Source organism: Natator depressus, chromosome 4, assembly GCF_965152275.1.
Source record: "Natator depressus isolate rNatDep1 chromosome 4, rNatDep2.hap1, whole genome shotgun sequence".
Lineage (NCBI taxonomy): Eukaryota > Metazoa > Chordata > Testudines > Cheloniidae > Natator > Natator depressus.
In genome coordinates, this window is record NC_134237.1 from 11962261 (window position 1) to 11986693 (window position 24433).

Genomic DNA, 24433 nt, shown 5'->3' on the forward strand with positions numbered 1-24433 from the left:
AGCTTGAAATCTAAACCCATAAGTTTTTTTTTATACTGTCTATATCTTGACGTTAGTAAGGCTTTTGATACTGTCTCGCATGACCCTCTCATAAACAAACTAGGGAAATACAACCTAGATGGAGCTACTACAAGGTGGGTGCATAACTGGTTGGAAAATCGTTCCCAGAGAGTAGTTATCAGTGGTACACAGTTATGGTGGAAGGACATAACGAGTGGGGTCCCACAGGGGTCGGTTCTGGGTCAGTTCAATATCTTCATCAATGATTTAGGTAATGGCATAGACAATACACTCATAAAGTTTGTGGACAATATCAAGCTGGGAGGGGTTAAGATTAAAATTCAAAATGATCTGGACAAACTGGAGAAATGGTCTGAAGTAAACAGGATGAAATTCAATAAGGACAAATGCAAAGTATTCCACTTAGGAAGGAACAATCAGTTGCACATATACAAACTGGGAAATGCCTGCCTAGGAAGGAGTACTGCGGAAAGGGATCTGGGGGTCGTAGTGGATCACAAGCTAAATGTGAGTCAACAGTGTAACGCTGTTACAAAAAAAAGCAAACATCATTCTGGGATGTATTAGGAGTGTTGTAAGCAAGACACAAGAAGTAATTCTTCTGCTCTACTCTGCACTGAAAACAGGTGGTGAATGTTTTTAGGATGCATCTGGCCAGTAAATAGCTAGTTAGCATCAACAGTTTGCCTTCCACCATAAAATCAGCGATTAAAGTGTTAACAAGAATAGTCAATCCACTTCCCTTAGGTGTGTAACCCTGAGTAGGGAGTGCTCCTATCAGCTGCTCATAGAAAGGAAAGCAAACACTCCCAACAGGCACCAAGGTACAGGGAGTGTCTCGTGTTTCCAACACTTCCCTGCTTGTTGAGCAAAGTAACAATTAACAGCTCCCTGGACTCTTGCATAAAACTGTTGGAGGCATCTGTCAGGTAGAGTACAGTGCTGTCATGCTTCGTCCGGGGCTCAATAAAAAGGCACGTGAAACTCCTCTGTTACTTTTCAGCTGGTTTTGATCACACATACAGGTAAGTGAGTTTAGCTGGAGCCGCACTTCTGCTTTCTGTTCAATGTGCAGTGTCAGTAAGTGATTGGTATTGCGGCATTGTAGAGACTGCGTGTCAAATTCCTTTCAGCTAGTTAGTGTACTAGAGCAAAGGAGACATGTTAGTGCTCACCTTCAGAAACGATCTTTTATAAGATGACGCTCATACTTAAAGGTAGTCCCTGCAATTCAGGATAGGCAGAGGAAAGTGTTTTGTACCTGTCTTGTAGCTAAACAGAAGCCATAAGTCTCTGGTGAGGTGTCTCTGTTATTTTTCATTAATGCTATTACAACTATATTTTCAAAGGTCACTTTGACCTTACTTTTCCCTGGTAGCAGGAATCCATAAAAAATGCTTCCTCTGCATAAATGTCAGTCATCCATTATTAGAACAGACTAGCTCACGTAAGCCTTTTATTAAAGCCCCGTGTATAATGTTTACTGAGGCAAATAGGACAAGGCATGCTTATAGTTCTATCCCTTTCTGTCTGACACTAGAGCTATTGGGCCACATTCGTCAGTAAACTTGAGGTGCTTTGCACTGCTACAGTGGCCCAAGCTAGCTGTAATACCTGACTTATTCAGCCAGTTAACCTGTGTTTATCAGACCGGTGAGTCTGGCCCTGTGTTATGCACTGAAACAGTTATGGTGGGTTTTTTTGTCGTCTTTCAGGTTGTCCAAACTTATGCAAAATAACACATCATAGGAATGAATTTTATTTTCCATCAGTACTATTGAGGCACTGGGAAGAAATAAGGTCCTTCAAAACACAATCTATGTTGGGTGCTCAGGACGCTACACCTAACTTACAGCATCACAGAACAGTATAAAAGCAGATAAAATCCATTTTATGCTGATGAAAAGTGGATTGCTTTTTACATAACACATTTACATCCACAAATATTAAATAAAACCAAATCAACAAAAACAAATACCAGGATACATACTGAAACAAGAAATAATCCATAAAGTACCAGACCTCATGGAACCAAAGAAAGAAAGGATTAAAGGTCACTCCTACACCCTTGTATCTATAATGTTAAGCCCTGCATCCTATGAGGTATACATTTTGTTGAATGGTCCTTCTAATGTAGGTGGCTGAACTGCACTAGAATCTGAGGCAAACAGTAAAGCTATGTGAATAAAGGAGTCTTGGTTTGGTGAGAGTTCCAAAAACTTTGGAGGAGGGAATAATTTGGGTTGACCAGATTTTTTTTTTTTTTTTTTTTTTTTGAGATTTTTGGTGAATCAGAAGATCAAATTCAGTTTGGTTTGAAAGAAAACACTTAAAAATGAAAGTTTCACTTTTGAACTTTCTTGCGTTTTCTGTTTTTAATGAAGTTGAAGGAAATATTGAAAGTCATTCTGAATTGAAAAATTAAAACATTTTCATTTAAAAATGTCAGTGAAACATTTTGATTTTTGTTGGAATTTTTTGGCAAACAATTTGTAACTTTGACATGAATTTGACATATTTCAGTTGACCTGAATTTGCATTGTTTTTGCCACCCCCCCTCCCCCAAATGTTTTCAGTTAGTATAGGGAAGAATATCTGATTCTCCTCTGACCTACACTGGTATAAATTAGGAGTAATGGCATGTAAGTCAGTGGAAATATACCAAAGTAAAATCGGTTTGAGAGAAGACTCAAGCTCAGTATTTAACCTATTCTTCATCACAACCTCTCTTTATATGTCAGGAGATGAAGGTACAGCTAGATAGCGGGAGAACCTGTAAAAAGATAATACCTAATATTACCAGACTCAAAGTAATGTCACAAGAGCTGGCAACTTTGTATTGTCCTTCCTGCAGCGAACAGTCTCATCTCACTGTTTCCCACTCAATCGTCTTAAGGGCAGCATTATGCAAATGGTGCTGGAAACTCCCTTTGCGCCCTTCTGGGGAGGAGACAAACATGGAGAAGGGAGGTGATATGGAAAACAGACAAACCAAGGCACTGGAATACGGCAGGACAATGGCTGCTTTTGTAGAGTTATGCAGTACTAAGGCTTATGCAAGGGTAAATGCTATCGTCATTTGTGCAACTGCATAATACATGTGTTTTTGTGAGGTGCTGAATGCCCTCAACTGTCATTGACTTCAGTGCGATCTAAGGGTAAACGGCATAAGACTGATATATTGTGTTCCACCTATAGGCATAAAGAAGGAACAGCTAATGGTTTTTTCAAACCCCCATATGCAAGTCACTCAAGAAGCTGCTGTGTTTGGTAGCTGTAGTGTTGGGTTTTAATAAAATTGGTCACAGGAAGGTTATTTTTGTTTCAGCTGAGCTGGGCTACGTGTGGGGAAAGGGTGGGGTGTTTCCTAGATCAGTCACTCTAACTGAACTGGGAGAGGCCGGAGCCCTCCCTGGAGTAAGGCAACAAGGGAGGTTCTGCAATGAGGTGGGCGGTGCTGGCTGCCTAATACATGACAGCACTTGTGTCCTGAGAAAGCTGAGCCAGACCAGATGAAAGCTGGGTCTGGCCTAGATAGATCCAGGCCAGACCTGCCTTAGGAATGTGCAGAGCCTAGAGAGGAGGACCTGGGCAACCGAGTTGCTATGGAAACCAGTCAACAACCCAACTGTCACGTCCTGTTGGAGGCAAGAAGAGAACAGGAACTGGTATGAACCGTGTGGGTTTGAGACTTGAAGTCTTGCGGGTTCCAGATCTGAGTGTAAATGCGTGTATCAAAAGAGGTACAAGGGCTGCCAGGTCTATTTCGCCATGTAGCTATAACACAACAGATTGACTTAAACACCTGTTTCAGAAGAGCATTGTAAGCAGCACTGGCCAGATCAGAGAAATAAAAGTAATGAAAATTTTGTAAAATCTTCTCACCACACCCTTTCTTCCCCCCCCCCCCTCCCCCGGTCGCTTGAAATTTTGACAGTTTCATCCATGTGGGGGGAAATTGTGAAAATATTACTGGTTGGTCGGTTGCCTTGAGTTTGGCCTTCATCAAAATTTGAAATTTGGATGGAAAGTTTTATCAGCATATCAAAATTGAGACAAAATTCAGCTCTATTATGAGTCCCCCTGAGCATATCCATGGCAAATGTCTTCAAGGGAGGGCTTTTGCTCTGTGTGTGTGCAGTGAATGATTAGGCCATCAGTAAAAAATCTTCCCCCATACAAAAGATGCTCTTCACTGTGTAGGAAGCCATCTGCAGCTCTTGGGATCCACTCCTTAACTGAATAAATAACCTGACTGCTAATATATAACAAATAATCTGTTAACTCTGTGATCAACAAAGCAACTCTAGGGCAAATAGTTTAGATTTAATAATTTTACCTGTAGTGCTGGGTGTTAGCGGCAATGTGTCACTCGGCTCTTATTGGTCAGCTACATTCTGTTACATACAAGGGACAAACCTAACTGTGTATTGCTGGCCAGCCAGAGACCCATGCAACCATAAAAATAAAATTTTCTCAAAGTATGAAAAAGGGTTATTTATGCATGGTCGACTCTTTATTTTCTCTTAACTGTTATCAGTGAATAATGGGGTAGCCATTTGGACGGACACACAGGTTCCGTTTGGTATAAACTAGTATCTAGCTAGCAGTGTTAGTTAATAAATCAGATTAAATCAAAGTAAATTACTTCAGAATACATTAGATGGTTCCTATCAAATACACTGAGGAAGAGAATACAATATAATGAAAGTTGTAGTTAGGGATCTCCATTTTCAGTCATCCACCAGAACATTCTCTGTTGTACAGTAATCACTGAGCAGATTTCATTTCTCAGAAGGTATATTTAATTGGACTCAGCATGATCCAATGCCCATTGAAGTCAATGAGACTCTTTCAGTTGACTTCAGTGAGCTCTTGATAAGTGACTTAACTCTGAGTTTGGCGGGGGAAAGTTTCTAGCATGCCTTTACCCATAAAGTTGTTTAATTATAGTCGCTTCTATTCTTATAGGTTAAGTTGTAGGATTTAAATCTATGGGGACATAATGATGCATGCTAATGACTAGCTTTCTTAGACTTACCAACTGTTAGAATCCTTTCCCTACCTTCTTGGTCTAAAATGATGATGATCAGTATGCAGAGCCATCCAGTCCTCTGGTGTCTCCTGCTTTCGTGACTGCAAATTTTCTTTCCAAGCTGCCTCAGATGCTCTTGTATGTCAAGGTGTAGTGGATGGATGGGATAAAGGTATTCTATAAATGGGATGATAAGCCTCTTTGCTTGCTAATATTTGCTTAAATGTATTTTATTTTTATTTTGGATATCTATATACTATAAATGTATCCAGTTATAAAAGATCTCTCTTCAGAGGATCAAATCTTGTCTAAAGGAGAGAGATTCGAGGCTGGCATGCACCAGGGTCTTTCTGATTTTTAATTTTCCCACTTCTCATTTCTGGCCATTCTGAACTTCACTTCTTCTTTTATTGTATCCATTACTGCAGATGTAAAGCTGGGTTCACCCAGACCCTCCTTCGACCTGGGCTTTGTGGCCTCCAGCTTGTCCACACATCTTAATGGAACTGGTCCAGGTTCACACTGGTATAAATGAGAGCAGCATTTGACATTCAGTTTTTACTCATTCCTCAAACAAATGCACACCAATTGGCTTCAATTGACATTTGCCAGCATACGGACTGAGTAAAAGCTGAGGTAAGGATCTTTGAATTTAGCCCTTAGAGATTTGAGAGATTTATATTCGTAACTTTATCTCTTCTTGTCCATGCACCACAACACAAGCCTGACAAATGATACTTCACTGAAAAAGCTTAATCTTCATTCTCTTCAGTTACACCCTACTCAGCCTGCCTTTTATTTCTAATACCGTGGAATGAATTGAGAACAGCCAAAATTCCATAATCATACTTCCCAGGAATTCACTGTTGGAGTCTCATTGGTCTAGCTTACGCAGTGCCGAGACAGCTATATGGAAAGCAATCGATAATGTTGCAATGAGTATCCTTGGTTTCTTTTTAATACCTCTGCTTTTTGACTTTGTGTGCCACAGGACTCCACTGGATCAACTGGAATTTCTACGTTTCCCATCCAATTCCACGGGAACCTGGTTCAGCTTTACTTGCTAGGACACTTTCGCTTTGTGACCTGAGGCAACTTTACATCAGTTGTCCATAAGCTAATCTATGCTGTGACAAGGATTCTAGTCTCGTCCTGGTATTGAGCCTCTCTTGTAAAATAATACTGAAGTATTTTAGAGTAGTTGCTGCAAATCGTTTGAATTAGTAACACCGTTGTAAGCTGTAGTATTTGGGAGTATTACTATACATAGTACATATAGTCCCCTTATATTATAGGAACAGTATGGACTATGTATAGTAATAGTCCTACCTATAGTGGGAATGGCCTCCTTTTATAGTGCTAGCACAGAATATATCATGTTCCATCAAGGAAAAATGACATTATTTTAATGTCAAGTCCCAAACTTTAGGAAAAACCAAGTATACAAAAACAAATTTTCCGAGCGTAGCACATGATTTGAGGACTTGAATAGCTCAGACCTAGGTGAGGGGTTTGTTACAGGAGTGGGTGGGTGAGATTCTGTGGCCTGCATTGTGCAGGAGGTCAGACTAGACTATCATAATGGTCCCTTCTGACCTTAAAATCTATGAATCTATTAAGTGAAACTACATTGCAAATAGAGAGATGTAATGAACAATGATTAATACTTCTGTTCCTGTTATGTAGTGCCATCTAATCCGAATAAATGAAGAAAGTGACTATGAAATCGCAACATCTACCATGTGCTGTTTCCATCAATGAGGACAAGTACATTACTAGGTAACTTTTCTGTAAGAATATTTAATGTCTTGGTAATGATCTGTTCCACTTATTCATTAAGATTAGATTCTGTAAAGGAGAAATGTTGTCTATAATAATAATGCAGATGTTCAGAGCCTGATCCTACTAGCAATCTACTTACAGAATGAAGTCAACAGGCATTCACACATATTGGTCTTACAGAACTGGGCTTTTCATCTTTTTGATTGACTTGTACACAGACATAGAGGCCAACATTTTCTAACATGGGTGCATAAATTAAATTTTGGTGTGTGTGAAGTGGATGCTCGGCACCTCTGAAATCCGGTTTATGGGTCTAAATATGGTTTTATAGGGTTTGGGGGCCTAACCCTTGCTCTTTTGAAAACTTGGACCAGACATCTTTCTCCAAATTGTCTACATGAGAGATGCACAGAGGCCTATCAGGTCATCTGCTCCATCCTCCTACAAATGTACATGTTTGTTCAGTCAAGTCTGAAAAGTCTCCAGGAATGGAGCTGGCATTATGTTTCCCTTGGCAGACTGTTCCACAGTCATAGGGTAGATCTTGCTGTCAAGAAGTTTTCCTGATATTATACTAAACCCTGAGCTTTCTGATGCACAAGGCAACTGCAGAGATTGCACTGTCCTGTAGGACATAGAGCCTCCTCCCCAGGCAGTACCTGGCTTGATATGTGGGCCAGTGTGACAGGAATGGGGTCCATTGCCCCACCTCTTCCCTGCCTTTCTTTGAGCCCCTTTGGGATGATGTACATACCAGGGGACCCACAGAGGGAGCCGTCCCTAAGCAAGTACAGGGGCTGTGACTGTCCTTTTCCCCCACTCCCTATGCCCCCATGCACAGACCCATCACAATCTGTCCCTTAGTGTTTATACTTTTAAATATCAGACCAGACTCAAACCCCCTTACTCCGGTTCAGTAGCACCTTACCCTGTGTGGGCCTGTTGATTTCAATAGCGCTACTCAAGGGAGCTACTCATTGTAAACAGGGACATCAAACCTTACCCATGGCACATAATTATTACCTACCTATGTGCTCCGTGCTTAGTCATCATTCCCTTTATGATAATTCTGCTTTAGGACACCATGCGGTAGGTCTCACCAGTAATTAACCAATTTAAATTTGTGTGAGCACAGCACACGAGCTCCCGATAAGGCACTAAGCCAACCAAAGCCTTTTGCTTCTTGTAAATACACATGTGCCTAATTAACTGGCTGAGGGACCTGGATCAAAGCAGAGGTTTTTCAATCTTTCTGTTACCATGCACGTTTCTCTGCGTTAAGGGAAATGAACATTTGAAAATGAATGGGCATTAAAATAGTGTTTGCTGACTAAAACCACTTCAGATATAACGTTCATATTGTATCTTTCCATGACGGTAACTTTGGATCTGCTGTTATTACACATGCCTCTGTCAGTACTGTCCAGCACAGTGTTCCACAACACAAGCCCATTGTCTTCAATTTGCCCAAGGGGTGGATCAAGAGAGAACAAAAGGGTGTGTGAAATGAGCTAGCTGGCATGCACAGCACATTCTCTTCTCTTGATAAACACCCCTATTAAAGGTGCCCACAGAAAACACCAGCATAATCATGCTGGAAGGGACCTTGAGAGGTCATCTAGTTCAGCCCCCTGCATTGAGGCAGGACCAAGTAAACCTAGTCCACCCCGAGAGCTGTTTGTCTAACCTGTTGTCAAATCGTCATCACTGGAGGTTTTTAACAACCTCCCTTGGAAGCCTATTCCAGTGCATAACTATCCTTAAAGTTAGAAAGTTTCTCCTAATATCTAACCAAAATCTCCCTGGCTGCCCAGTAAGCCAATTCTTGTCCTATCTTCAGTGGACATGGAAAACAATGGATCACCGTCCTCTTTTGTAACAGCCCTTCACATATTTGAAGATTATCAGGCCTCCCCTCAGTCTTTTTTTTCTCAAGACTAAATAGGCTCAGTTTTTTTTAACCTTTCCTCATAGCTCAGGTTTTCTAAACGTTTTGTAATTTTTGTTGCTCTCCTCTGGAATCTCTCCAGTTTGTCCACATCTTTCTTAAAGTGTGGTGCCCAGACCTGGAGACAGCACTCCAGCTGAGTCCTCACCGGAGCCAAGTAAAGTGGGACAATTACCTCCCGCATTTTAAATACAACACGCCATAATATTAGCCTTGTTTGCAAGTGCATCACATTATTGGCTCATATTTAAGTTGTGATCCACTATAATCAACAGATCCTTTTCAGAAGTACTTCCACTATCCAGTCATTCCCCCATTTTATAGTTGTGCATTTGATTTTTCCTTTCTAAGTGTCATACTTTATACTTGTTTTTATTTAATTTCATCTTGTTGATTTCAGACCAGTTCTCCAATTGGCCAAGATTGTTTTGAATTCTAATTCTGTCCTCTGACCCCTCCCAGGTGGTCTCATCTTGCAAATTTGATAAGCATAATCTCCACTCCATCATCCAAATCATTAATGAAAATACTGAATAGTAGCAGACCCAGGAGAGAGACCTATGGGCCCCACTAGATAACCTCTCCCTCTCCCCAGCCCCATCAGTTTGACAGCCAGCCATTGATAACTACTCTTTGAGTAAGATCTTTCAACCAGTTGTACACCCACTTTACAGTAATTTAGTTTAGACCCCATTTCCCTAGTTTGCCTATGAGAATGTTATGTGGGACTGTGTAAAAACCCTTACTAAAATCTAGATCATAACATCTATTACTTCCCTCCTTCACTAATTCCTAATTACTTCCCTCCTTCACTAGGCCAGTAACCTTGTCAAAGAAGTGAGTTAAGATGGTTTGGCATAACTTGTTCTTGACAAATGCATGTTGGCTATTGCTTGTAATCCTATAATCCTCTAGGTGCTTACAGATTGATTGTTTGATCATTTGTTCCTGTATCTTCCCAGGTATGAAAGGCTGACTGGTCTATAGTTCCCTTGGTCCTATTTGTTCCTCTTTTTAAAGATAGGTACTATGTTTGCCCTTCTCCAGTCCTCAAAGATAATGCTAACTCTTCTGAGATTGTTGCAGCTAGTTCCTTCAGTATCCTCGAGTGCATTTATTCAAGTCCTACTAACCTGAATATGTCTAATTTATCTAAATATTCTTTAATCTGTTCTTTCCCTATTTTGGCTTGCATTCCTTCCCCCTTGTTGTTAAAATTGTGACCAGATACTTAACACAATATTATCTTTTTAGTGAAGACTGAAGAAAAATAAGCATTAAACACCTCACTCTTCTTGATGCCATCCATTATTAGCTCTTCTTCCCCTCCATGGAAGAATCTATGCTTTCCTTCATCGTTTTCTTGCTCCTAGTGTATTTATGAGCCTTTTCTATTGCATTTGATGTCCCTTGCTAGGAGTAACTCATTTGGTGCTTTATCCTTCCTGATTTTTTGTCCCTACATACTTGTGCTATTCTTTTGTACTCATCCTTAGCAATTTGACCACATTTCACTTTTTGTAGGGTTCCTTTTTGATTTTCAGGTCATTAAAGAGATCCTGATGGAGCCATATTGGCCTCTTACCATTCTCCTTCTCCTTCTCTTTCCTTTGCATCAGGAGTGTTTCCTCTGGCACCTTTAGTGTTGTCTCTTTGAAGAATGGCCTGCTCTCCTGAACTCCTTTTCTCCTTAGATTTTCTTTCCATGGGACCTTACCTACCAGTTCTCTGAGTTTGTTAAAGTCTGATTGTCCTCATCCCGCTGCTCCCATTCCTTCCTTTCTTTAGAATCATGAAATCTATCCTTTCATGATCACTTTCACCCAAATTGCCTTCTACCTTCAGATTCACAGCAAGTTCCTCTCTGTTAGGCAGAATCAAATCCAACATGGCTGTCCCCCTGGTTACTTCCTCCACCTTCTGAAACATAAAGTTGTCCCCAATACAATCCAAGAATTTATTAGATATTTTGTATTTTGTCATGTTACTTTTCCAAAAGATGCTGGGGTAGTTAACCCCTGTAATGGGTTTTACAAACCCCATAATGAACCTAGGCAGAAGAGAGAGGAGAGTCTCTCCCGCTCACAGGCAATCCGCTTGATTGCACCTCCACACGGCTGCCAGAACTGCCAATCATGGAGACAGGCACCCACAGCTGTGACCAATATAGAAAACAAGACAGGCTGTAAAGGGGAGAATACGGAGAGGGAGGCAGAAAGGCCTGAGATAGCGAAGGGGTGATAGCCCTATGCCAGGCTGCCTCTGAGAAAGCAACCAGGAGACTGCAAGCCCTGGAGTTGAAGGGCTGATAGACTCCATTTAAGATGAGAGTTCATGGACTGAAAACAAACTGAAGAGGGCCAGTTAGGAGAAGCTGGGATCCCTCGGAAGACTACATCAAGAGATTCTGACACCCCCATTACCACCAGGTCTTATGTCTTGGATATATTTCTGTTTTGTTCTAGAAATGCCTCATCCGCCGCCAACTTCTCTTGATTTAGTGGTCTGTAGTAGACTCCTATCTTGACATAGCCTCTGCTTTTTCCCCCTCTTATCCTCACCCAGGGGCTTTCAACTGCTCTGCCTCTCAATTCCTTCTACATCTCAGAGTAAGTGCATATATCGCTGACGTATAATGCAACACCTCCTGCCTTCTTCCGCCGGCCTGTGCTTCCTGAACAAGCTACACCACTCTATACCAATATTCCAGTCATGAGACTTATCCTACTAAGTCTCTGTGATGCCAGTTTAATCAGAATTTAGCTTATGGACTTATACGTCCAGTTCTCCGTGTTTATTCCCCATGGTCCCCCGTTTGTATATAGACATCTAAGATGCTGAGAAGATTCCCCCACTGTTATCCCTGTTGCTGCTTCTATGACCCTGTTGTTTGTAATGGATACTTCTTGTCATAACATTGTTTTGTAATGTGATCAATAATGTCACAATTCAACAAGAAGAGGGTTGATTTTGAAATAGATAATGGAAAAACAGCCCAACTCTGAGGACTGGATTCTGCCCTGCATTAGCTTGAGGAAGACTTCATATCTAAAACTCCATGATGGGGCCATGCTAAGGACTGGAGAGCCTGTTTGGGCTCACAGAAGAGGGCATTAAGGGCCTCGTTTGGGGTCACGGAGATGGAGAAGGGCTTCGAGAATAGACAGGAGGGAGTATGTATTCAAACCAAACCTTTAAGTGATTAGGTTTGATTTGGGGAAAGAGGGTGAAGTTTCAAGCAAATTCTTGTGTATTTTCTAAATGATTTCACCCAACTGTAATCTGAACACTGTTCATACTCAGCAGTTTTTAATGACAAATGTCATTAAGTATCTCAGTGCCCTCACTGAAAGACCCAGCCTCCCACCAAGCATAGGGATGTCTGTGCTTAAAAACAGTGGTTGAGAAAATCAATGCCAGTTACGTGATTTAACCACACAGCTCCCTGTAGTCAACTTGAAAAATCTTAACCACTCTGTGTATACAAATATATAGTAAGTTCCTTATATTTTAATAAGGAAAGAAAATTAGCATCACTTAAATCAAGTCCATTTTGGTCTTCTAAACTATTTTCCAAGGTCCCACAGTCAGGCAGAAAGCATACCGGACAAGTAAATCTGATCGGCTACCAAAGTTCCCCTGTAGGACTTTATTTCCAAATGGTTTGCACAATTTTAGTCACACTGTTTATTGCACTGATGCACCTGATGATGCATCTGATGATGTTTATTGCACCTGATGAGGGTGTTAGTTTTTATTTATGCCAACTCCCACAGACAGCTGTCAGTGGGTGTTTTGCCTGAGCAAGCGCTGACTAAAAGTTGAGTAAAGATTTTTCAGGATTAGTCTCTATTTTAACCTGATACAGAGCCAGTCTCAAAAGTAACCCCCACAGGGTCATGCAATGCCCTCAGTCCATGGCTAAAGTTCTCATTGCTGTCTATAGGACTTGCAGCATGCATGGATCAAGGGCCACATATGGCCCTCAGTGTTAGACCAGAGCTGTTAAACGCTTTCTTTATCCCTTCTCCAGCAAGGAACTGGCAACCTTTACAGAAAGGAACCCATCAACCAACCTCCCAGCTGTTGAGTCACCACTGCCAGGTGGATGGATTATGCACAGATTAAAATGTCATAATTAAAAGCTTTCAAAGCATGAAAAAAAAATTTCATTCATGACTTTTTGGAGATTCTTGCATTCAGGATCAGAAGGAGCTCAAATGCTACATATTTCTGAAAAAAAATGCTGAATTTTACCCTCCAATATTTTTGAGGCCCTGCACCTGCATGGTCAAAGACATTCTTGACCCTAGTCGTCATCAGTCATATGACAGGGAATTTTTTGCTTGCTTGTTTCTGTCATGGTTCAGGGCAACATTGCCTATATTCCCCCTCTGTGGCTCTCGAAGGCACCCACTCCTGACTCCTCAGCCCTCGTTTGGGTAGAGACCTGTGTGTGTCACCCTCATGATCAGAGGTTTTCAGGCTGCATGGTACCCTGCCTACACTGTTATCTCCTGCAAACCAGACCATGCAAACAGACCAGAGTCTGTGCTTTGCTAACTCGCCGAAGGCTATGAGCAGCTGTAATTGCCAGCAGTCACAAGTTACCCCACAGCCCTTTCTAAGCAAGCACATTTATTATTAAGGTGAAAGCATTGCAGAGAAGATGTTTAAAAACAATAAAAGCACCTGCACACATGCTAAAAAGCTTACTGGAGATCATCCCCAATTCCAGCAAGGGCTCTGGTAGGAGTCAGTCCTTCAAATCCGAGAAAAGGTTTTTTCTGTTTATTACAATTTCACAACAGTCTAGTGCACAACTGGTACCTCCTTCCTCCACCCCCAGGAATAGATAAGTCTTTCCTTTATATGGTTTTGGCCTTTGATCATGAGACTCTGGGAACAGTTAATCAGCAGACAATGGTCTCTTCCTCAGGGCACAGCTTCAAAAAATTCCTCTGGCAAACCACTTGACACTGTTTTGTCCCAAAAGTCCATTCTTGTGTGGCCTGTTGGTCAGTATAGTCCCTTGAAGTTTATAACACTTTCCAGGGTTCACATCCCCCTTCCCCCCCCCCCAGAGAGAGGTTAGGTACAATTCTGGCCCACAATAATACCTAAACCATTCATTTAATGCAATGGACCCTAACTATACTTAAACTTAATTCGATAAGGTCTCCCAGGGATATTGCAGGAAAATGTCTTATCTGTCATGGTTTGTTTCACTTCTCTTTGTATTTTAAGCTTTCTATTTATTATTTTGTTCTGGGATGACTCAAACATCTTGCTGTCTTTTCCTGGCTGATAGGACACAAAGGATGAATGGCAAACAAATCCAATTCAATACAGGGAAGTGTTTTCAACATTCTCACTATGATTAAAGGCAAGGACAAATGGCAGCTAATAGTTGCTTGGATAAGCCAAAACCCTTTGGCCCCAAAACTGCTCTCCAGTTGGTGGAGCTGCTGGAAAAATTATTTCTGGGGGGATCACTTTGGTCGGCAGGGCTGTTGATCCATACAATAAGGTCCTATTCCAGAGCCAACTGAAGTCAATGGAAAAAGTCCTATTGACTTTAGTGGACCCTAATGCCTCAATCTAGTACTGAGTAAAGGGCGCACCACCAAAGAAGAGATTAGCTTCAGGAGCCACTTCAGACCTGTCCTTCTTAGGAAAGTACAATACAATGCTGTTCTGTTTAGTATCTTTCAGAGAGACTGTTTTACCTAATGCTTTGCATGTGCAGAGGTGGGTAATACAATTAAATACTAACAGAGGAAGAAACAGAGACAGGGCAAGGAAGAAAATGGGGGTTGAAAACAGACAGAAGAGCAGCGTAGGCTGCAGAGACAGGAACATTGTTACATATGGCAGAAACCTCAGAGAAACCTCTTACTTTACTTGTAGTAAGACAGTGTGAAGGAACAGACAGAAGGGAAAGTACTCCTGTCTTTCATAACCCCACCATGTATTATTTAATACCTTTCTAAAGTAAAAGGCTGCAAATCTTGTATATAGCTAGTCTACACCGCCATATGTTGCTATCACTCTCACCCTCGTCCTCCTTTGTCCACCATCTTTGCTTTCAGTTATACCAGCTTTTGTTGCTTCTCATCTTCAGCTGTAAGCTCTTTGGGACGAGGACTGTCTGCTGTGAATGAGGCAGAGCAGGGACTTGGATCTGGGTCTCCCACATCCCAGGCAAGTGTCCTAAAAGCGGGTCGGGAAGAGTTTCTCTCTCTCTCCCTCTACCCCCTGAACTTAAAAGCTCATGTTTTGGACACAGACAACCCCCACTCCACTTCCAAACTGAAAAGCTCAGTTTTCGATCTGAAAATGGACATTTCACCAGAATTCAGTTTTCATGAAAATGTTGGAAAAGCTTCATTTTCACATCAATGCAGAACAAAAACAAATGTCAAAACCTTAAAAGTTGCCCCAAAACAAACTTGTGATCCTCTGATCGGTTCTACTATCCATCAATATGTTTATCATTTACGCGTGCTTTCTGGTACTTGCAGGCACAAATCACATTGGAGGAACATCCAAGTAATAGTTGCTAGAGGAAAATGGGAAGCTAGTTTGAGACACAGTTCAAAATCAGGCCCTTAGTCTTTCACATCAGGCTTCCCTGTTCACTTATTTACTTATGATCACTTATTCAGGACCATACAGTGTCCTCGATCAATACAGTTAACTCCCATTGCCAACACTAAACGTTCTACTTGCTTGTGAAGGATTGTACACTGCAAGGCCTTAACAATATATAAATATTGCACATGATTCTTCTTTAGGTTCCTGGTCAACTAAGGGTCAGTTCTAATATTTACACAGTAATCTGTTCCTCTGTATGATCCTGTGCGTGATTTAAACATCACTTTTTCCTGACACTACTATAAATATATTCTTGTAATTTTCCACTCCCTCTGTAAATCATCATTGGCAAAGGGATTAATTAAATAATAGCTCTAAGAGTAGGTGTGTGCTGTGTGTTTTCAACAAATGTGTACATACCTTTTGTTTACTTGGGTGAGTTTGCAGATGCTGTGTGTTTGCTTTGCTCACAGGCAGGTTTTTATTAATATTTATTGTGCTTAACGGATTAGGCCCTCTGGCAGTGATTTGCATGGGTTTGTACCTCTGGTTCTGCTTTCAGTTTCAGGTTTGATCAAACCCACAATCTAAAATCAATCATCAGCTGAAACTACCAGCTTTCTCCTGATTCATAAATTCTGCCATGCTTGTTCAAAATCCTCCTCAAATTTGCTAGCCATGTTTAGTGAATCATTCAATGGATGGTTTGAATTTCAAATATATAATATAGCCTGAAACGTAGTGAGTTTCCCTGGGTTTGGGTTTTCACTGCAAACGTTTTGCACAGCTCTAGTCTTAAACAAATTATGGTAAACTTGTGTAAAACCACCACCATCATACTCACCCTCCATCTCAAGGGCCTAGTATGTCAAAAGGGCGTGCCTGTCTGTGGTACTTGTGATAAGAGACAATTTGTCAGATGTGCACTCGAGAAGAAAGGAACATTCACTAGAAAGGGTCTGCACGTGTTATTGGAACCTTCCCCATTCTGGCTTAGAGTATTTTCCTTTTTTCTAGGTTGTGAGTGTGTTTAAATCCTGACACAATGGGATTTAAACACTTATTTCCTCCTCCTGCCATTTTTAAATGCCAGCTACCTATAAATAACATCAAGCAGCAGGACCAGGGGCATTCAGTCTGCTTTCCCTCATATTTTCATTGCAAGATGTCAGTGGAGGAAACTTTGTGCTTGTTACTGATTGGTATGCTATTTTAGGTCTGTGGTTTATTGTCTTTGTCCCGGAAATATTGAAAGGGCAGCTGTCTTCATTCTCATGCCCATTCCCCCTGAATGTGGAGTGGATACATCTTTCTGTAACTCTGAAAGCAAAAGAAAAGTAAGATAGCTCGTGTAGTTATTTGATAGCTCCATCAAATTAAGGCAGAATAAACATACAGTTACCAAACCCCCATTAATATTCCTCTCACCAAAGAGAACTTCTTCAAAGTAAATAAAATTAACCATAGTATTTATTTAAGGCACAGTTTTCCTGCTTGCTTCACTACTCATTAATAGAATCTGGGTACAAAGTGCAAATTACTCTCTAGCACTATTATTGCTGGTACTGAGTCAAACTAAAACAACATCATAGGACCTAATCACATCAGCCACGCCATCAGGGGCTCATTCACCTGCACATCTACCAATGTGATATATGCCATCATGTGCCAGCAATGCCCCTCTGCCATGTACATTGGCCATGTACATCTCTACACCAAAGAATAAATGGACACAAATCTGACATCAGGAATCATAACATTCAAAAACCAGTACGAGAACACTTCAACCTCTCTGGTCACTCAGTAACAGACTTAAAGGTGGCAATTTTGCAACACAAAAACTTCAAAAACAGACTCCAACAAGAAACTGCTGAACTTGAATTGATTTGCAAACTAGAAACCATTAACTCAGGTTTGAATAGAGACTGGGAGTGGCTGGGTCATTACACTAATTGAATCTATTTCCCCGCGTTATGCATCCTCACACCTCTTGTCAACTGTCTGAAATGGGCCATCTTGATTATCACTACAAAAGTTTTTTTCTCCTGCTGATAATAGCTCATCTTAATTAATTAGCCTCTTAGAGTTCATCTGGCAACTTCCACCTTTTCATATTTTCTGTATGTGTATATATATCCTCTTACTATATGTTCTGATGAAGTGGGCTATAGTCCACAAAAGCTTATGCTCAAATAAATGTTAGTCTATATCCTCAAAAAGAACAGGAGTACTTGTTGCACCTTAGAGACTAACACGACTGCTACTATGAAACCTAAAACAACCTTGACTGTCTATCACAGGGCCTTCGGTTGCCCTCACACTAAGGGACCCCTGCACCCACAAATCAGCGTGAGACCTCTTCTGGGTGCAATCACCAGTGCCTTTTATTTACAGTGTCAGCTCCCACCACCTTCTGTTTACAGATGGCTCCAAACTAGCAACCTAGGAAGGGGATAGCTAGCTTCTCCAGCAAGCAGGGACACCCAGCCCATAGCTTCTTTCTTTCTCTTCCTTCCTGCCAGCCCTATATAGCCCCCTGGCTAATGAGGCCCGGAGGTGCTTCCCTTCTATCAATTAGGTGTGACATACCGAGCCAGCCCCAATTAATGCTTCTTACTTGGAGCTGGGCTAACAGAGGGCTGGCTCAGGACCTCCTGGCCAGCACCCTGTTACACGATCCTTTTAAAAAAATTGATAGAAAAATGCAGGTCAATATTCCAGAGGGAAATATGCCTCCAACAGGATGTGTGGTAATCTCTAACAAACCGCCACAAAGCTATAATGTGTAACTGATTAATATACCCTTCTCTCATATCATACAGTGGCTTGTGTGTATAGCAGCCCTGTTCACTGTTAGTATATGTTAAACTCTGCATATCTGCTTCTTCAGTATTGGAGCTAGGGGAGATGACTGCCACCTACACGTGTTTTTAACTTAGAACCCCTTTGCATATGGTAAAAGCACAAGCTATTGCATTATTTCAGAGTAGCAGCCGCAAAAAGAAAAGGAGTACTTGTGGCACCTTAGAGACTAACAAATTTATCTGAGCATAAGCTTTCGTGAGCTACAGCTCACTTCATCGGATGCATGCAGTGGAAAATACAGTGGGGAGATTTTATATATTGCATTCTCTACCTTTTTGTTTTTGAATATCATGAATGAGATCCAGCCCCCATTGAAGTCAAAGGCAAAACTACAGTGGAATAATATTTTGCCCCATATATTTGCCCCAAAATTGTTCAACTGGAGATCCAGATTTTGAATTCTGTCTCTCAATTTCACAGAGATGTGCATTCTCTGTGGATCTACAGTAAAGGTTTTCTTTCCTGTTTGTTCTATAGCACCATCCCAAATAAGGAGAAACTTAACATTTTACACTGGTCTTCTGTACCCTGAATATTGTCACCCAGAGTTTCACAGGCCTCCTGGCTCTACTCCTTTCCATTTGGAAAGTTAGAGGTGTTATTAAGTTTGATATCTAGGAGCAGTGCAAAGTTTATAAATTTCCTAGACTGGATGGACTATGTAAGCTTTATTTCCAGTATTCTTCCTTTTCTGGCTGTGCCTCACTTATTTTCTGGTATACCTCCTCAGTAGTATCAATCTGCCTTACATTTTGAAACAAATGCTATTCTGTGGATCATGGTCTTAGAAAAGGGTCAGGGCTGTGAATTCTGAGTGTTATCTGGGAATGGTGGACACTAATTGAAGCTCTCCTTAACAAACTTCCTAAGTATCAAATTTGAGTTGCTGGGTCTTTAAAGCTCCAACCCCTTTGCCAAATAAAGAGTTTAGAGAACTTCCAACTGGTAGTCATGAGTCCAAGCTGCGAGAAATGAAACTCATTGTTTTGTTCTTCAACCAGATGAGAAAAAGGGCCTGATTCTGACAGCCCCTCTCACACTAGGGAGTACTTTGCTCTGTAAGTAGCTCCACTGATTTCAGTGAGATTACAAATTATCCAGCGTGTGTAAGACTTTCAAAATGCGGTCCAAAGTGTTTTGTGGTAGCTTTAAAAATTTGAGCATAAGAAGCAAAAACAGAGAAGCATTGAATTGCTATCTCATAAAGGTGATTTCTTTCTGTATATGAAGCTGAGATCTATCCTCCAGCTTCAACTATTCTGAACTGTATTTTTCATGTTTCACATCAACCTAGCTAAATAAAAAATGAGACAAATTGTTATTGTAACATTGTTATTTTAATCACACAGAAATAAAGCAATTCAGAGTAAAGAGTCCTTTAGGAACCTTATATCTGTCTCCTTGTATGTATGCATTGCAATAGGGTCTTCCTTTCATAATCACAAAACATGTCTGCAATCATAATTTTGTGCATATAAGATTGTGTGGATAATGTTGTTCCTTTGTATTATTTGCCACATGACATTGTCCAGTACTTTGTGATCATCTAGTAAAGGACCCTGCTGAAAGATAGATGTGCAAAGAAGGCAGAGCTCCAGTCATTCGAGGAACACTAGCTATGAATTTCCAGACTCTTGCATGATTCAACTTTCAAGCTTAACGTTACAATACTGTAGATTTAGAATAGAAGTGTCCTCTCAACTGTAATTTGAGGGTCTCTACTGCAACACCAGTACATAAAATGCTTAAGGGGAAGATTTTCAAAGGCACAAAGAACATTTAGGGTACATCTATATTTTGAGCTATCAGGTGTGATTCCCAGCTTTCATAGATGTCCCTGCACTATTTCTGCTTGAGCTAATGCCTAAAACCAGCAGAGTGTCAGTGGCGGCATGGATGATGACTCACTCTAGCTGCCCAAATACGTACCCCGGGGGCCAGGCAGGATTGTACTTGGGGCAGCTGGCCCGACCGGCCACCAGCGCTGCCACAGATGCACTGCTATTTTTAGGCACTAGCTCAAGCGGAGCTGGCGCGCGTATGTCTCCGCAAGCTGGAAATCACAACTCGCAGCTCAAATATAGATGTATCCTTAAACACCCAACTTCCATCTTCCCTTTGAATGGTTTGAGAAACTATTTATATTGATTTATAAGCAATATTTTAACTAGGACCTGTTCCAGGCTCTATACTAGACAGTCTTCAAAATGTCTTATTTTCTCATGAGCTAGCAAATCCCCCAATTTTAGTGTTCCAATTACCAAACAAGCACTTCTAACTGCAGCAAGCCCAGAGTTCTGAAGACAAGTTTTGGAATCAGTTGTTCCCAGTCCTGTTATGTACTGAAGAAGACGTTTTGTTATTGTACAGTATACTTGTTTTATATTGTTATTGTAAAGTGTCTGTTCCCATTAAATTACTGTATTTGGCCAACATTTCAAACTTGGGTGCTTTAAAATTGGCTGCCACCAGAATTCGTGGCCTGATTTTTCAGAGGTGCTGATTGCCCCACAATTACCACTGACGCCGGTGCAATTGTAGAAGCTGAGTACTCCTGAAGTCTAACAATATTTGAAAATGTTGACCTTGACATCTAGATTTTATGGTACTAGAGAGATTTTTAAATAGTCTCATTGTGATCTCTTCTTCTAGGGATCAACTTAACTCTTTACTGAAGACGTATAACTATTTTTATGCTGACCAAGAGAATCTGCAGCTCTCCTGTAATCAGGTAAGGAATGTGAGCAAACAGAACTGTCTATCTGAAAAGCACAGCAGGAGGGGGTGCTAATGAGCTCTTGGTACATACTGCAGGTGAACTGTGGAACATGGGATTTCAGATACCTTAGGAGTGCATTAGTGGCACATTAATGTATAAGATGGAGTGTGCGTCTTCAGTTATAACATGAGTCTTTACAATATAAAAAAGCAAGCATGACAGCCAAATTGTACAGTCCCATTCTTCAAGAGTGGTGGAGCACTGAAAGTTACAGATCGAGGTTAGGTGAGTCATGAAAAGGGGAGGAGTTATTGACTCAGCAGCAGGAGCTCCCTGCCACCCCACTCCTTAGATCCCAGGGAGTCCTACTCGGAGAGCTCGACAAGGATCCAGAATCCTCAGCTGAGGGAAGTAGGGTTGTGCCAGGACTCTCTGTACCTCCCCCAACCCAAGGGAGGAAATTGCATGGTCATTGGTGCTCAAGTTTGCTGTAACTTTTTCAGCATCCTCCTCAACACAGGGAAACCCCCAATAGGCGCCTCTGGGGTGGTAAACACCCATTTTTTCATGGTTTGTATGTATAAAAGCATCTTCTGTATTTTCCACAGTATGCATCCGATGAAGTGAGCTGTAGGTCACGAAAGCTTATGCTCAAATAAATTGATTAGTCTCTAAGGTCCCACAAGTACTCCTTTTCTTTTTGCGAATACAGACTAACATGGCTGTTACTCTGAAAGCAGTCAGGGTAGATCTTGGTAGCACAATCCTGGCATGGGCCATAGGAGCCAGGGGCTGGTGTGGAGGCAAGGGACCTCTGAGTGAATGGGTCTTGTTTCTGGTGTGTCCCCCAAGATCCCCTGGTTTCGAGGTCTGACTCATTCATCCTCTTCCACAGTGGAGAGAGCCTCCGCTCTTCTGCCTTCACGGGAACACATGGGGCCCTCAGAGAAATAACCTGGGAAAATAATCTGCGAAGGGGGAGCATATGGGCTTCTCAATCTGTACTCTGTCAAAACTCCACGAAGTCATTAAGAGTTTTGTCACAGTAAGGGCGCTACGCAAGGACAACAGGATTTTGGCTTGATGCAAGGCCCACTAATATCAGTGAGTATTGGAGTGGGCCCTTTCCCCTTAATTTACAATGTAGCCCTGCAGTGTGATCCGCAATCCACTCCATGATTGCAAAATCCAGGCCAGGACTTAAGCAGACCCTTTTTGGGGACACACCAGCCCGGACTTGGTTCCTCAGTCAGTGAGCTAGAGTGCCAGGGTTGTCTATATCCACACAGCAAAGCTCTACCTGGGCTCTCCTACCCGAGCTAACTTGAATCCAAGCTTGGGGTGGGTAAGAGTAGCTGTGAAGACAGTGCACCAGGCGTTTCAGGGTTGGATAGTGAGTCAAGTACGTACCCAGGGTCTGTGCCGGGCTTGTGCTAACCAGAGGCTACCCCTTGCTGATACCTTCAATAAAAATGCACTTGTCCTGCTGGCTTCACCATCTGACAGGCGGGACTTGGCTCTTAGTTTCAACTGTTTCCTGCAACTTCACATGGAACCTGGTTCCCTGGGCCCATCATAACACTGCACTCCTGGTTTTTTTTTCAGCCAGAAGGCAGCAAACCAGTTATCGAAGGAATCCTGGCTATTTTTTGGGGAGTACGTTGTCCCATCTGGTTAAAAATCCAAGATGAGAAGCAAATTCCCCCTTTTGTGACTCTGAAGTCGCCGGAGCGTGTGGGTTTGTTCCCTAGTAAAAGGTAATATATTAACTTCTGTAAGCCTCATGCAGGCTGATGTTCCCACAGTCCAACTGTGAAGATAAAACAAAGATGACATTTGCACACCAGATTCTATGAAGGCTCTGCTTGTCTTTTGCCTGGTGGAAACCTGTGCAAGGTTTCATTTGTTGCTTGTTTGGCCTTGTGGCAGCTTCTGCAATGCAGAAAGCAGACACTTTAATGTCATGAATCCAGGCTTTAAAGTGGGATTTAAAAGTAGTTCCAAAAATCAATGACCTAAAAGACCCAATCTCCTATATGGGCTACTTGCATACCTGAGACAGGGAACTCCGCGCCTGTGAACTGAATTCCCACTGCATTCTGCCGTTATGGTCGGAGAATGGCGCATTTGCTTCCCTCCCCTCGAACCGGCAGATCCCCTGAGACAAGTGAAAGTTGTGTGCTTCCTCCTGAACCCTAAGCAGGAGCATCGCTGCTAGGGAATCCTCCTCCATCCTCAACCCCTGAAGGGCCCCTTTGGGAGAAAGCCGACTGAATCAGCATTAATTTAACCCACTAATGTCCCACAGGTTTCAGGGTGATGAAATCACAGAGATTGTCTGTCCCTGCCTCCAGGGCATAATTCTCAAATACAGCTGAGCAACCTGATATCGATAATTTACCTGATGACACTGCCTACAATGCCATATGGCCCATCTGTGACTGCTAGCAGCAGATATCCCCAACAGCCGGAGCTGGAGCACTAAATGGAGAGGGTTCTGAGTTACTACAGAGAATTCTTTCCCAGGTGCCTGGCTGGTGGGTCTTGCCCACATGCTCAGGGTTCAACTCATCGCCATATTTGGGGTAAGGAAGGAATTTTCCCCCAGGTCACATTCGCAGAGACCCTGTTTTCTTTTGTTTTTTTGCCTTCCTCTGTAGCATGGGGCACGGGTCACTTGCAGGTTTAACCTAGTGCAAATAATAGATTCTCTGTAACTTGAAATCTTTAAATCATGATTTGAGGACTTCAGTAACTCAGCCAGAGGTTAGGGGTCTATTACAGGTATGGATGGGTGAGGTTCTGTGGCCTGCAATGTGCAGGAGGTCAGACTAGGTGATCACTATGGGCCCTCAAAATCTATGAGCTGAAATCCAAAACAGGATTTTTTGTTTGATTTTTTTAGATAAAACACCAAGGTCACGGAAGTCATGGATTCCGTGGCTTTCCATGACTTCTGCAGTGGCCGGTGCTGGCTCAGTGGCTGCCCTGGGACAGCTGCAGCTGTTTGGGTGTGGGAGGGGGCTCAGGGCTGGGGCAGGGGGTAGGGTGCAGCGCGTCACTTACCACCCACGGCATGTCCCTGAAGCTCCTAGGCGGAGGGGCAAAAGGGCTCCACGCGCTGCCCATGCCTGCAGGTGCCACCCCCGAATCTTCCATTGGCTGTGGCTCCCAGCCAATGGGAACTGCAGAGCCAGCAATTATGGCAGGAGCAGCACACTCAGGCCCCCTGGCCGCCCCTCCCCTAGGAGCTGCAGGGACACATGGAGCCAGGTGGGGAGACTGCGAGCCTTGCCAACCCTCTTCTCTCCCCTCCAGCCCCCGACAGGACCAGTGCAGGTCCTGGGCCATGCACCGCTGCGTGCCACCCCCACCCCGCCCAGCACCAGCAGGGCTCCCAGGCCACCCCCCAGCAGCCCGGTTCGCTCCCACAGAACACCTGCGGCCCCGCGGCTGAAGTTTTAGT

At 42.4% G+C, this 24433-nt stretch overlaps 1 protein-coding gene across 3 annotated transcripts in view; it reads left to right on the forward strand.

The window, feature by feature from the left end:
* Positions 1-907: 907 nt before the first annotated feature.
* RASSF6 (Ras association domain family member 6) overlaps positions 908-24433 on the forward strand; it is a 37982-nt gene continuing 14456 nt past the window's right edge. Inside the window, exons 1-5 of one of the 3 annotated variants that reach the window (XM_074950402.1) lie at positions 908-1046; positions 6048-6211; positions 6743-6835; positions 20901-20979; positions 22573-22724. In XM_074950402.1, the coding sequence (XP_074806503.1) occupies positions 6762-6835; positions 20901-20979; positions 22573-22724 (305 nt within the window). In that variant the 5' untranslated portion in view covers positions 908-1046; positions 6048-6211; positions 6743-6761. Of the gene's footprint in view, positions 1047-6047; positions 6212-6742; positions 6836-14931; positions 14991-20900; positions 20980-22035; positions 22072-22572; positions 22725-24433 lie in introns of those variants that run through there. The other 2 variants (XM_074950403.1, XM_074950404.1) reach the window with 2 other exon arrangements.